This window comes from Triticum aestivum, chromosome 5D (assembly GCF_018294505.1).
Source record: "Triticum aestivum cultivar Chinese Spring chromosome 5D, IWGSC CS RefSeq v2.1, whole genome shotgun sequence".
NCBI classification, from domain to species: domain Eukaryota; kingdom Viridiplantae; phylum Streptophyta; class Magnoliopsida; order Poales; family Poaceae; genus Triticum; species Triticum aestivum.
Window position 1 is genome coordinate 491038145 of NC_057808.1, and position 15231 is coordinate 491053375.

Sequence of the window (15231 nt, forward strand, 5' to 3'; positions counted from 1 at the left end):
CACGGGCACCAAGAAGCTATATGAGAGTGTATGGTGGATCATGTGGTAGAAAAGTAGTACTTTCTTGTAGCCCACTACTATACATGTTGGTTATTATATGGCTATAGATGACATGGCAACATGTATGCTCTTAGAGGTTCAGTTAGAGGAGACATTTTATCGCCATCCTGCCATCAGTGATAGAGCCAAGTGTCGCCCGCCCATCACTCAGATCAAATTCGTTGGCGGTTTTTCAAAGTCCTAAACTGAGTGTGCAACTGGTACATAAAGTCAATCAAGAGTTCCAAGTTCCGAGGAGCTACTATACTATGGCACCGTGTACACTTTCGATCGACCTACTCCTCCTAGACTTTACGCCAGTCCGCGAGGAACCTTTTGCTCCACATACCTCGCCTCCTCCCGATCCGCTCATGAAGCCGCCGCTGCTGTCGCTCGCCGTCGTCCTCATCTCGTGCCTCATGTATAACACGGGCGCCTCCGGCGTCCCCGAGGCCGACCACCACGCACAGCGGTTCCATTCCATCTTCAGCTTCGGCAGCTCGTACTCGGACACGGGCAACTTCGTCCTCCTGTCCGCCGGCTTCCCCTTCAGCCCCTTCAACAACTCTCCCTACGGGGAGACCTTCTTCCGTCGCCCCACCGGCCGGCCTTCCGACGGCCGCCTCATCATCGACTTCATCGGTACGGTACAAATTTTCTGCATGTCAAGTAAATAGTCGCTGAATACATGCCGCGTTCTTGCTGATTTCTTGTTTGCACATGATATGCGCAGCGGAGGCGCTGGAGCTCCCGCTGGTGCCGCCTTTCATGTCCAAGGCAGGGAACTTCACCCAAGGAGCCAACTTCGCCATCGTCGGCGGCACGGCGCTTGACGTCGGGTTCTTCCTGCGGCACAACTCTGGTAGCGTGCCGCCGTTCCGGAGCTCCCTGCGCGCGCAGATAGGGTGGTTCCGGAAGGTCGTGAAGCAGTCGCTCAGCTGCAACACCACCGCACAATGCAGGGAGCGCCTCGCGAGGTCTCTGTTCGTGGTAGGCGAGTTGGGCCTCACCGACTACAGCTACATCCTCTCCGGCGGGAAGAGCCTGCAGGAGGCCAAGTCCTTTGTGCCGGACGTTGTGCAGGCCATCATCAGAGGCGTCGAGGTGACAGACACTCCACTTCGTGGCAAATTACTTGTCACTTTGCACGTTCCTTCTTAATTATATATGCTTAATTAGCACTTTGATACGTGCAGAGGCTCGTGGAGGAAGGAGCGAGGTACGTGGTAGTATCAGGGACGCCGCCGATGGGGTGCACGCCGATGGCGCTGACAAAATACGCCGTGGCGGCGAACGCGACGGAGTACGACCGCCGGACGGGGTGCCTGCGGCGGCTCAACGGCCTCTCGCAGTACCATAACTGGATGCTGCAGGAGAGCGTGAGGCGCGCGCGTGTGAAGTACCCGGGGACGACGCTGGTGTATGCCGACTACCACAAGCCCGTGGCGCGGCTCATCCGGCGCCCGGGAAAGCTCGGTAATTAAGTTTACTCTCGGACTCCATTCTTTCGGCGTCGTTAGTCTTGATTCATTTGCTAGAAACAAGGCACATTTTAGTTTCATTTCTCGATTGTACGTAGTGTTGATCGATCGTGATCAGGATAGCTGCTAGCTGTAGCAATGTATAGTCTTGCATGCATGTGTGATCTCTGACTACTAGCTAGTAGTTCATCATGTGGCGACGTGACCACGAATTCACGCGCGCAGTGGCCTTTAATTAAGGAACAAAGTCAAAACTTGTTCATGAGACAAAAAGCAAACGGAGCTAGTACTAGGATCAACTGCAGACGTGCACCATCAAGAAGATCTGCGGTGGCCCGCGCGCCATGTGGGGGTGGTAATTAAACGATATTCGGTCCAACAAGAGAGATTCGCTTGGCATGCCGATCGAGAAGGTACTAGTACAACCATGGCAAAGCGCGGGCAGCACTTAAATTTTGTTGGGTTGGGTGTACGTGGGTACCCCATGCAAAAATGGTTTTTCAAGATATATAGGTCAACTCTGTAAACATTAGTTAATTGACCCCTGATTGACAGTAATAGTGCCAAAAGTGCTCTTAAATTACAGGACGGAGGAAGCAGTAGATAACTATGGATGGTCTGCACTGCAGGGTTCACAGCGGAGCCCCTGCGAGCGTGCTGCGGCGGGGGCGGCCGGTACAACTACAACATGGACGGATCGGCGTGCGGCTTGCCCGGCGCGACCGCCTGCAGCGACCCATCTACCCACCTCTTCTGGGACGGCATCCACTACACCGAGGCCGCCAACAAATACATCGCCCACGGCTGGCTCACCGGACTCTACGCCCATCCCGCCATACTCAGCTTGCCGCAATAGATACACGATACCGTAGCTTGTAGTACTAGTGGTATGCAGCTTCAAAATGGTCAATATAGTTTAGCCTTTTAATGTTTTAAGATGAGGAAACTAGTTTCCTTTTGGAGACAAATCAAGCGAAGCTTTTATTATGACATCACAATGTTTACAGGGACGAAAAGAAAATCATCAGGTTGCCCTAACCAGACATGATGGCCAACCCCAAATATAAAGTATGCTTCGCTAGATTGTGAGCTTCGAAATTCAAGCTTCTAAACTCCTAAACTCAGATGAGTAAATTGATTAGTTTATGTCTATGAGCTAGCACAGCAGTTTGTCTCTTTTTGTGGGGGGCTGCAAGAATTTCCTACTACTTTTATAGCATTGTTGTAGTTCTCGAGGTCTTTTTCCTTTCTGTGATGCCTTTTGAAAAGAATTGTTCGAGGTGTCCATGTATTGTTTTACCCGCATTTGCGTATGATTAAGTCAGTTTTATTCATTATTCCCAGTTTCATCTAAATTATGAGCATTTCAGCTCATATAGGCAGGTCAATGTGTACTGCTGATAATTTCAAAGCGTGCATAAGGTTCGGTTCCACATTGATAAGGCATCATTTGGACCTCCCCCCCCCCCCCCCCCACACCCTTACTGTATGGTTTTCCTTGTTGACTCAATGGAGAAAAAACTAACAAAGAACTACAAGTCTTCACGCTCCAATTTTCAACGGGCAAACCAAATACTTCATTGTTGTCACGACATTTTTAGGGGTCATACACCGTCGGTTAAACTAAATCCTTAGGTGCTTCCACATGTGTATACTTATAAACAAAGTAGTCCCTTAACCACTTCTGTCATTAATCAGCCAAAACCTACAAGGGGCACTAAATGCACTTACAGTCTCCCCTTTTTAGTGATTGCCGACAAAATAGTAAAAAAATTGTTGTTGAAAGTAAAACTTGAGGATATTTATTTCATGTATAGAGAAAACTCTCCTTGAAGACGTGCATATTGAAGAATTTGTGGGAGATATGCCCTAGAGGCAATCTTGTGATGATGATATTTCCCTATGTATTTGTGAGTGTTTTGTACTGTCTTTGAACATCATCAGTGATATGTATCAATAAGTATGTGACTTGTTTGTGGAACTATATATTGTATGATGATCGTGCTAATAGTCCCTAGTTGATAAGGTTATGCGGACACATATCCTTTGACTAGTATATGATTCGGTTGATGATCTATCTATTATGGATGGAGCCCTCACTCAACCGACTTGAAACAAGGTTCTATTAGGCTTGCAGGGCTTAAAAAAGAATGAGCTACACAAGTCATGTGCATAGAGATGCTGAACTGATAGTATGGACTTAGGGATGGAGATTACCGTGTCGGACAGACCCACTCTGAGACACGGCGAGCTATTTTGTCATCTGTTAGTCTCAATTACAAATGTATATGCCATGTCCTAGACCCGAGGTCCTCGCATGTTCTCGGGATGATGATAGACTCACTTAGGGTCTATCAGTAATTAGGAAGTTATAAAGATAGCTTTCGGGTGAGTCATGAGACATGCCGCGAGACATGGTTTATCAAGATGGGATTTGCCCCTCCTATACGGAGAGATATTCTCTGGATCCTCTCGAGTGATCGGAGTCGGAAAACATGGCCATGCGACTTGGGGTAAGTGTTAACCCGGTTTAGGAATCTGTATTACAGTTTCGTGAAGAGAGGTCAAGTTACCATAAGGCTGAAAAGTAATTGCTTTGAGCTCAACCACATATATCGTGAAGCAAAAGGAATGTCGCATATGACATGTTCTCGAGGTTCGTCTAACATCTTTACGCACACATGAGAGTTGACATGTTCTAAATGGGAAGAACGTTGAAGCTCCACCGCGCCTTAACACCTTCCATGGCGCTGGCGGCCTCCCGGTTCTCGCGGTCAAGCCAGTGCATCTCCTCCCTAGCTGCTGCTCCAGGCGCCGCCTTCACAGCTCGCACCTCGCCCATCACGCCCATTAGGGGGAAAGAAAAAGGAAAGGGAGCCAGGCATGGGGAAAGGCGGCATAAGGAGACGGGGCCGACGAGAGCAAGAGATGGGCCGACGACGGCAAAGGAGGAACGAATGTGTGGGGGTGATTGTTATAGGAGCGGCAGTGGAGGAGAAAACGGGGGAGAATAAACGTGTGGGGCTTGAGGGGAAGAAAGAAGAAAGAGAAGAAAACCTCTATCCAAGCGGTGGATCTTTTTTTACACTGAGTCAAAGCGGTGGGGCGGTGAACTAATGAAATCTAGGCCCAACAAAAACCGGTGGCGAACAGAGAGAAAAAACAGGCAGTAAACCAGATGAAAAACTGAATGCACGTGTCGCTAGAATAGGAGGCATCGCTCAGCAACGAAAACGCAGCGGATTGCTCCCTGCTTAGTCCATGTGCATGTGTTTGCAGATAATTAACACCTTTCTCTTTTATTGATGCATGATGTATACTAAAAGATTACTATCTCATCCAGACACCCCTTCCTATGGAATATATCTAGCAGCGTTTTTATATAAAAGGCATGCTGCTAACATTTTATTTAATAGTAAATTCACTTTAAATTTGTAAACAAACCCAACTAAATGCTAAAATTGCAGACGTAACTCTGAATTGTCTATATTTCATGTGTACAAACTGTCAAAATCAAATAACTAACAACACTACCTTCTCTTTCTCAAAATTGCCACTCGCTTAGTGTCACTAGGTGTCTCTCTTTTGTAATACTTTCATATTGTATTCAATATATTTAGCAACAATACTAATTTGAATTGAATATTTCATGAACAACCATAAATTTTGAAGGAATATGTGGTTTGAGGGTAGAAGGAAGTTATGCATCAAGGCAACTGAAATAATGTAGGTTTTCCATGAGAATAGAATGGAGACAACGATTAGGGTAAGGTAAGAACACCGGAATAAATATTGAGTGCATATATCTGCCCTCTTTATTTATTAATAATCAATTTTATTTTTAGTTGGGATGTACCAAAGCAAAGCTAGAAATTGCACACACATAATTTTTATTCATGTGCACAACTTTCACAAAGAACTAACAACATGTATGCACTAAATTTCTCTCCGCATGCATGTTTCCACATCACCTCAATAGGTGATATTCGTCCGACCAAAATTGTGTGACGTTAGATTTCATGCATGTACTCACAAGTTACTTCTTTGCATTAATCCATCCGTGCATACCATGCCACCTAATCAAGCCAGGCATGCATTTTAGTCATGGGTTAAAAAAATTGCACTGAATTTTGTGTGGTCATGGAAGGTATATGTGGTGGACGCTGGGAGAAAAATATATAGTTAATGCTTGGCGTTGAGTTTAGTTCAATTCAAAAGTTTTTTGGTTCTTCAAATACACACAATGTACGTGTCCAATGTCTTATAGTGCAATATATACGATCGGGTGCATATTTACAAAGAACGATGCAGTACTGTAGCCATTAGAGTGCTGTAATGTTGTAGCTTGTAGGTGTGCAATTAATGTACACATTCATTTTTGGATCTGGTGTCATATCTTCAAGATATATACAATTAATGTAATGTTGTAGTTTATAGATTTGTCGATAAATGTACACATTCATTTTTTTTTGAAGCAAAACAATATCTTCAGGATATATACAACTAATGTATGCATAACATGTAGATGTGGAACTAATGAACACATTTAGTGTTCGATGTTATTGCATATCTTCGAGATATACACAATTGATGTATGTATAGTGTGTACATATAGAATTCATGTACACATTCATTATTTAATGAAATGTCCTATCTTCAAGATATACAAGTAATGTATGGTGTAGCCTCTGGATGTGCAATTAATGTACACATTAATTTTTTGATACGATACTATAGCTTCAAGATATACAGCTAATGTATCTATCATATCTCAAACAATGCTATATAAACCAAACCATAGCTAACAAAATCATGTATCCCACACATTCACAAAGAAGCCACACAAATCCTATATTGCACCATTCTAACAACAAAGGGAAAAGAAGGCGGTGTAACATAGTAATAGCCATGGCAAAACTCATGTGCTTATGTTTCATCATCCTCGCCATTGCAGTGGCCGTGTCGGCCGATGAATGCAAGGGTGACCGACAGGACATGATCAAGGAGTGCGGCCAGTATACGAAATGGCCAGCAGAGCCAAAGCTAGACCCATCGAAGGCGTGTTGTGCTGTGTGGCAGAAGGCGAACATCCCATGCCTTTGTGCCGGTCTCACCAAGGAGAAAGAAAAGATATGGTGTATGGAGAAGGTCGGCTATGTTGCCAATTTCTGCAAGAAGCCATTCCCACATGGCTACAAGTGTGGAAGTAAGTGAAATATATTAAGGGACTTACGATGATGGGCATTGCTTGCATGCAGTTTTGATATCAAATTTTCTTCTAATTCACACGGTTTTGTTATTAGTTAAGCAATTTATATGCATGTTGTGCTCTTCTAATCACATGTTTGGTCAAACTGATTGATGCAGGTTACACTTTCCCTCCTCTGGCGTAGTGATGCTATTTTAGTCGCGGGAGGAGAACCGTTGGTTTTTACTTTCATGTGTCTGGCCTCACAACAACTTCTCTTTCAGATATGTAATTGATGAGGTTGTGCTTAGGATAGTTTATGTTAAGCGCCATGTATGAGACAAATAATGAATAAAGTCTTCTCCTCAAATTGTCTAAATTGTGTTTGTTCATATATCATTAGTTTGGTTCTATTTATGGCTCATGGCTAGTGAAGGGATCAAGGATATTAGAAGAAATTGGTGTTGTTAAAGCAACAACGCTCATATGTGTTGTAGGGTGGAACCCTAGATGGAGATATTTCACGAATTGGAGGGGGAATCCCCAAGAACACGAAGAACACAAGAGAGGGAAAACACTCAAATTGACTAGATCCAATCACACATATGCTAGATCCAAGAACACACAAGAGGTCTCAATGATTCAAAGACAACAAAGGAAAGATACAAGGTACTAGTTCATCCCAATCCTATGAGGAGAGAGGTCTTGATGATCCTATGATGGGGATCCTTCTCCAAGAGGAGGCCTTGATATCCACAAGTGGATCTTCTCCCTTAGGAGGTCATGATCTCCATGAGGAGGAAGATGAGCAAAGCTCTCTCTTTGTCTATCAAATACTTTGCTATCCTCTAAATGAACTAGGGAAGGGGTATATATAGTCTAGAGACGAAATGAGAGGAAGAGGGGGATACAAGGGACCAAATCCCAAAAGTGCACGCAGGCACGCGGAGGGGTCCGGGCACCCGGAGTGCGAGGGGCCGGGCACCCGGTCCGGTCAGAGGTAGGCACCGGGGGAGGGGCCGGGCACCCGGGGTGCGAGGGGCCGGCCACCCGGACCAACCAGGGGGGCACGCCCTTGGAACTGAAGAGGCCGAGCACCCGGGGGAGATGGCAGGCGGCACCGGGCGAGAGGGCCGGGCACCCGGGGCCGGCTGGGGCAGCGCCCAGGGGGGCCGGGCACCCGGGGCTGGCAGGGGCCGCGCCCAGGTTGAGGTCGGGCACCCGGGCCCAAAGTGGCCGGGCACCCAGAGTGTCCAGGTTCTCCACTTCTTCATTCTTCATGATCCTTCCCTTCCTTTCCTCTTCCATTGTCGCTTGTACCTCCGTCCTTGCCTCTTCACGGTCTTCTTCTTGATACCTAAGAGTGCATAACGCTTCTGATTGAGGTAGAACCCAATTCACGAGTGAATCCGAATGAAACTCGAAGTGGAAAGAGTTAACCTCGGTTTCGATGGCACGTGCGTGTGCTCTTGTCCTAGGTCCTCTCCGTGCTTGCGGTGGTGGTGTGACGTCCATGGTGATGGTCGAGGGATGCTCCGCATCAATATGCTTCTTACCTCCAAAGTTAATGGGTGTAGTTATGGCTGAGCTCAACCAATTTCTCGCCTTTGTTACCTGAATTCCTAGCTGATGCAAAACTCCATATACAAATTAATTTGCTAAAAGTGAAGAGACATAGAGGAAAGGGAAGAGAAAGATAAGTGGTATATTCAGTTAGGTGTATTAATCCGCCCACAAATCCGATATAGTTTGATTGTGCCATATTACTTTGATTTTGTGATGCATGCACTTTCTGTGTTGTCCATTATATACACTACCAGATTATAAACTATCATATAGCTTATATTTTTAATGAGTTAGTGAAATTTTAATATATTTTGAAAAATGATACAACCATCACAAAAGTTTGTAATAGTAATAGTTTGGTCACCTCATTGGAGCGCGACTTAATCCTATTTTGAGATCACAATGGTAGAACTGACTCGACTACCGACTAGGCCTAGCCTTGAGACTCTCATTCTCCCGACGAGTGAACTATTTTGACTAGTAGATAGGACCACTTAAGGTTCCTTTTAGCTCTCTTTTTTAACTTGGACTTTCATTGGCTTGGAGTTGTTGATGTCCATGTAGACCCTGTTGGGGAACGTAGTAATTTCAAAAACTTTCCTACGCACACGCAAGATCATGGTGATGCATAGCAACGAGAGGGGAGAGTGTTGTCCACGTACCCTCGTAGACCGACAGCGGAAGCGTTATCACAACACGGTTGATGTAGTCGTACGTCTTCACGATCCGACTGATCAAGTACCGAACGCACGGCACCTCCAAGTTCTACACACGTTCAGCTCGATGACGTCCCTCGAACTCCGATCCAGCCGAGTGTTGAGGGAGAGTTTCGTCAGCACGACGGCGTGGTGACGATGATGATGTTCCACCGACGCAGGGCTTCGCCTAAGCTCCGCAACGGTATTATCGAGGTGTAATATGGTGGAGGGGGGCACCGCACACGGCTAAAATATCGTATATCAAGTGTGTTTATGGGGTGCCCCCTGCCCCCGTATATAAAGGAGCAAGGGGAAGAGGACCGGCCAAGGGGAGGTGGCGCTCCCAAGGGGTGAGTCCTACTCCCACCGGGAGTAGGACTCCTCCTTTCCTTGTGGGAGTAGGAGAAGGGAAGGGGGAAGGACAAAGAAGGAAGGGGGCGCCCCCCTCCCTAGTCCAATTCGGACTAGCCCATGGGGAGGGGTGCGGCCACCCTTTGGGGTCTTTTCCTCCTTTCCCGTATGGCCCATTAAGGCCCAATACGAATTCCTGTAACTCTCCGGTACTCCGAAAAATACCCGAATCACTCGGAACCTTTCCGAAGTCCGAATATAGTCGTCCAATATATCGATCTTTACGTCTCGGCCATTTCGAGACTCCTCGTCATGTCCCCGGTCTCATCCGGGACTCCGAACTCCTTCGATACATCAACATACATAAACTCATAATAAAACTGTCATCGTAACGTTAAGCGTGCGGACCCTACGGGTTCGAGAACTATGTAGACATGACCGAGACACCTCTCCGGTCAATAACCAATAGCGGGACCTGGATGCCCATATTGGCTCCCACATATTCTACGAAGATCTTTATCGGTCAGACCGCATAACTACATACGTTGCTCCCTTTGTCATCGGTATGTTACTTGCCCGAGATTCGATCGTCGGTATCTCGATACCTAGTTCAATCTCGTTACTGGCAAGTCTCTTTACTCGTTCCGTAATACATCATCCCGCAACTAACTCATTAGTCACAATGCTTGCAAGGCTTATAGTGATGTGCATTACCGAGTGGGCCCAGAGATACCTCTCCGACAATCGGAGTGACAAATCCTAATCTCGAAATACGCCAACCCAACAAGTACCTTTGGAGACACCTATAGAGCACCTTTATAATCACCCATTTACGTTGTGATGTTTGGTAGCACACAAAGTGTTCCTCCGGTAAACGGGAGTTGCATAATCTCATAGTCATAGGAACATGTATAAGTCATGAAGAAAGCAATAGCAACATACTAAACGATCGGGTGCTAAGCTAACGGAATGGGTCATGTCAATCACGTCATTCTCCTAATGAGGTGATCTCGTTAATCAAATGACAACTCATGTCTATGGCTAGGAAACATAACCATCTTTGATTAACGAGCTAGTCAAGTAGAGGCATACTAGTGACACACTGTTTGTCTATGTATTCACACATGTATTATGTTTCCGGTTAATACAATTCTAGCATGAATAATAAACATTTATCATGATATAAGGAAATATATAATACTTTATTATTGTCTCTAGGGCATATTTCCTTCAGTCTCCCACTTGCACTAGAGTCAATAATCTAGTTCACATCACCATGTGATTTAACATCAATAATTCACATCACCATGTGATTAACACCCATAGTTCACATCTCTATGTGACCAACACTCAAAGGGTTTACTAGAGTCAATAATCTAGTTCACATCGCTATGTGATTAACACCCAAAGAGTAATAAGGTGTGATCATGTTTTGATTGTGAGATAATTTTAGTCAACGGGTCTGTTACATTCAGATCCGTAAGTATATTGCAAATTTCTATGTCTGCAATGCTCTGCACGGAGCTACTCTAGCTAATTGCTCCCACTTTCAATATGTATCTAGACCGAGACTTAGAGTCATCTAGATTTAGTGTCAAAACTTGCATCGACGTAACCCTTTACGACGAACCTTTTGTCACTTCCACAATCGAGAAACATATCCTTATTCCACTAAGGATAATTTTGACCGCTGTCCAGTGATCTACTCCTAGATCACTATTGTACTCCCTTGCCAAAGTGTAGGGTATACAATAGATCTGGTACACAGCATGGCATACTTTATAGAACCTATAGCCAAGGCATAGGGAATGACTTTCATTCTCTTTCTATCTTCTGCCGTGGTCGGGCTTTGAGTCTTACTCAATTTCACACCTTGTAACACAGGCAAGAACTCTTTCTTTGACTGTTCTGTTTTGAACTACTTCAAAATCTTGTTAAGGTATGTACTCATTGAAAAAACTTATCAAGCGTCTTGATCTATCTCTATAGATCTTGATGCTCAATATGTAAGCAGCTTCACCGAGGTCTTTCTTTGAAAAAACTCCTTTATGCTTTGCAGAATAATTCTACATTATTTCCGATCAACAATATGTCATTCACATATACTTATCAGAAATACTGTAGTGCTCCCACTCACTTTCTTGTAAATACAGACTTCATCGCAAGTCTGTATAACACTATATCCTTTGATCAACTTATCAAGGTGTATATTCCAACTCCGAGATGCTTGCACCAGTCCATAGATGGATCGCTGGAGCTTGCATATTTTGTTAGCACCTTTAGGATTGACAAAACCTCCTGGTTGCATCATATACAACTCTTCTTTAATAAATCCATTAAGGAATGCAATTTTGTTTATCCATTTGCCATATTTCATAAAATGCGGCAATTGCTAATATGATTCAGACAGACTTAAGCATAGATACGAGTGAGAAACTCTCATCGTAGTCAACACCTTGAACTTGTCGAAAACCTTTTGCGACAATTCTAGCTTTGTAGATAGTAACACTACTATCAGCGTCCGTCTTCCTCTTGAAGATCCATTTAATCTCAATGACTCGCCGATCATTGGGCAAATCAATCAAAGTCCATACTTTGTCCTTATACATGGATCTCATCTCAGATTTCATGGCCTCAAGCCATTTTGCGGAATCTGGGCTCATCATCGCTTCCTCATAGTTCGTAGGTTCATCATGGTCAAATAACATGACCTCCAGAACAGGATTACCATACCACTCTGGTGTGGATCTCACTCTGGTTTACCTACGAGGTTTGGTAGTAACTTGATCTGAAGTTTACATGATCATCATCATTAACTTCCTCACTAATTGGTGTAGGAGTCACAGGAACAGATTTCTGTGATGAACTACTTTCCAATAAGGGAGCAGGTACAATTACCTCATCAAGTTCTACTTTCCTCCCACTCACTTCTTTCGAGAGAAACTCCTTCTCTAGAAAGGATCCATACTAAGCAACGAATGTCTTGCCTTCGGATCTGTGATAGAAGGTGTACCCAACTGTCTCCTTTGGGTATCCTATGAAGACACATTTCTCCGATTTGGGTTTGAGCTTATCAGGATGAAACTTTTTCACATAAGCATCGCAACCCCAAACTCTAAGAAATGACAACTTTGGTTTCTTGCCAAACCTCAGTTCATAAGGCGTCGTCTCAACGGATTTTGATGGTGCCCTATTTAACGTGAATGTAGCTGTCTCTAATGCATAACCCCAAAACGATAGTGGTAAATTGGTAAGAGACATCATAGATTGCACTATATCCAATAAAGTATGGTTATGACGTTCGGACACACCATTATGCTGTGGTGTTCCAGGTGGCGTGAGTAGTGAAACTATTTCACATTGTTTTAACTGAAGGCCAAACTCGTAACTCAAATACTCTTCTCTACGATCAGATCGTAGAAACTTTATTTTTCTTGTTACGATGATTTTCCACTTCACTCTGAAATTACATGAACTTTTCAAATGTTTCAGACTTATGTTTCATTAAGTAGATATACCCATATCTGCTCAAATCATCTGTGAAGGTGAGAAAATAACGATATCCGCCACGAGCCTCAATATTCATTGGACCACATACATCTGTATGTATGACTTCCAACAAATCTGTTGCTCTCTCCATAGTTTCGGAGAACGGCGTTTTAGTCATCTTGCCCATGAGGCATGGTTCGCAAGCATCAAGTGATTCATAATCAATTGATTCCAAAATCCCATCAGTATGGAGTTTCTCCATGCGCTTTACACTAATATGACCTAAACAGCAGTGCCACAAATAAGTTGCACTATCATTATTAACTTTGCATCTTTTGGCTTCAATATTATGAATATGTGTATCACTACGATCGAGATCCAACAAACCATTTTTGTTGGTGTGTATGACCATAAAAGGTTTTTATTCATGTAAACAGAACAACAATTGTTCTCTAACTTAAATGAATAACCGTATTGCAATAAACATGATCAAATCATATGCAAACACCAAATAACATTTATTTAGTTTCAACACTAATCCCGAAAGTATAGGGAGTGTGCGATGATGATCATATCAATCTTGGAACTACTTCCAACACACATCGTCACCTCGCTTTTTACTAGTCTCTGTTTATTCTGCAACTCCCGTTTTCGAGTTACTACTCTTTAGCAACTGAACCAGTATCAAATACTGAGGGGTTGCTATAAACACTAGTAAGTACACATCAATAACATGTATATCCAATATACCTTTGTTCATTTTGCCATCCTTCTTATCCACCAAATACTTGGGGCAGTTCCGCCTCCAGTGACCAGTCCCTTTGCAGTAGAAGCACTTAGTCTCAGGCTTAGGTACAGACTTGGGCTTCTTCACTTGAGTAGCAACTTGCTTGCCGTTCTTTTTGAAGTTCCCCTTCTTCCCTTTGCCCTTTTCTTGAAACTAGTGGTCTCGTCAACCATCAACACTTGAAGTGGTCTCGTCAACCATCAACACTTGAAGTGGTCTCGTCAACCATCAACACTTGATATTTTCCTTGATTTCTACCTTCGTCGATTTCAGCATCACGAAGAGCTCGGGAATTACTTTCGTCATCCCTTGCATACTATAGTTCATCACGAAGTTCTACTAACTTGGTGATGGTGACTAGAGAATTCTGTCAATCACTATTTTATCTGGAAGATAAACTCCCACTTGATTCAAGCGATTGTAGTACCCAGACAATCTGAGCACATGCTCACTAGTTGAGCAATTCTCCTCCATCTTTTAGCTATAGAACTTGTTGGAGACTTCATATCTCTCAACTCGGATATTTGCTTGAAATATTAACTTCAACTCCTGGAACATCTCATATGGTCCATGACGTTCAAAACGTCTTTGAAGTCCCGATTCTAAGCCGTTTAAGCATGGTGTACTAAACTATCAAGTAGTCATCATATTGAGCTAGCCAAACGTTCATAACGTCTGCATCTGCTCCTGCAATAGGTCTGTCACTTAGCGGTGCATCAAGGACATAATTCTTCTGTGCAGCAATGAGGATAATCCTCAGATCACGGATCCAATCCGCATCTTTGCTACTAACATCTTTCAACATAATTTTTTTCTAGGAACATATCAAAAATAAACACATGGAAGCAACAACGCGAGCTATTGATCTACAACATAATTTGCAAAATACTATCAGGACTAAGTTCATGATAAATTTAAGTTCAATTAATCATATTACTTAAGAACTCCCACTTAGATAGACATCCCTCTAATCATCTAAGTGATTATGTGATCCAAATCAACTAAACCATGTCCGATTAACACGTGAGATGGAGTAGTTTCAATGGTGAACATCACTATGTTGATCATATCTACTATATGATTCACGCTCGACCTTTCGGTCTCTGTGTTCCGAGGCCATATCTGTATATGCTAGGCTCTTCAAGTTTAACCTGAGTATTCCGCGTGTGCAACTGTTTTGCACCCGTTGTATTTGAACATAGAGCCTATCACACCCGATTAACACGTGGTGTCTCAGCACGAAGAACTTTCGCAACGGTGCATACTCAGGGAGAACACTTTTATCTTGAAATTTTAGTGAGAGATCATCTTATAATGCTACCGTCAATCAAAGCAAGATAAGATGCATAAAGGATTAACATCACATGCAATCAATATAAGTGATATGATATGGCCATCATCATCTTGTGCTTGTGATCTCCATCTCCGAAGCACCGTGCTTGTGATCTCCATCTCTGAAGCACCGTCATGATCACCATCGTCACCGGCGCGACACCTTGATCTCCATCGTAGTATCATTGTCGTCTCGCCAACTAATTGCTTTTACGACTATCGCTACTGCTTAGTGATAAAGTAAAACTATTACATGGTGATTGCATCTCATACAATAAAGCGACAACCATATGGCTCCTG

At 43.8% G+C, this 15231-nt stretch overlaps 2 protein-coding genes across 2 annotated transcripts; both read left to right on the top strand.

Moving 5' to 3' along the window:
- The first annotated feature begins 355 nt into the window (after window positions 1-355).
- Window positions 356-2768, top strand: LOC123125678 (GDSL esterase/lipase At5g45910-like). Its single transcript, XM_044546151.1, has 4 exons — window positions 356-681; window positions 773-1143; window positions 1236-1515; window positions 2150-2768. Exons 1-4 carry the CDS (start codon window positions 411-413, stop codon window positions 2374-2376), a joined length of 1149 nt encoding a protein of 382 aa, XP_044402086.1. The 5' UTR covers window positions 356-410; the 3' UTR covers window positions 2377-2768.
- Window positions 2769-6340: 3572 nt separating this feature from the next.
- LOC123125679 (uncharacterized) lies at window positions 6341-7087 on the top strand. Its single transcript, XM_044546152.1, has 2 exons — window positions 6341-6726; window positions 6888-7087. The coding sequence occupies exons 1-2, from the start codon at window positions 6429-6431 to the stop codon at window positions 6911-6913; spliced, it is 324 nt and encodes a 107-aa protein (XP_044402087.1). The 5' UTR covers window positions 6341-6428; the 3' UTR covers window positions 6914-7087.
- Window positions 7088-15231: the final 8144 nt, after the last annotated feature.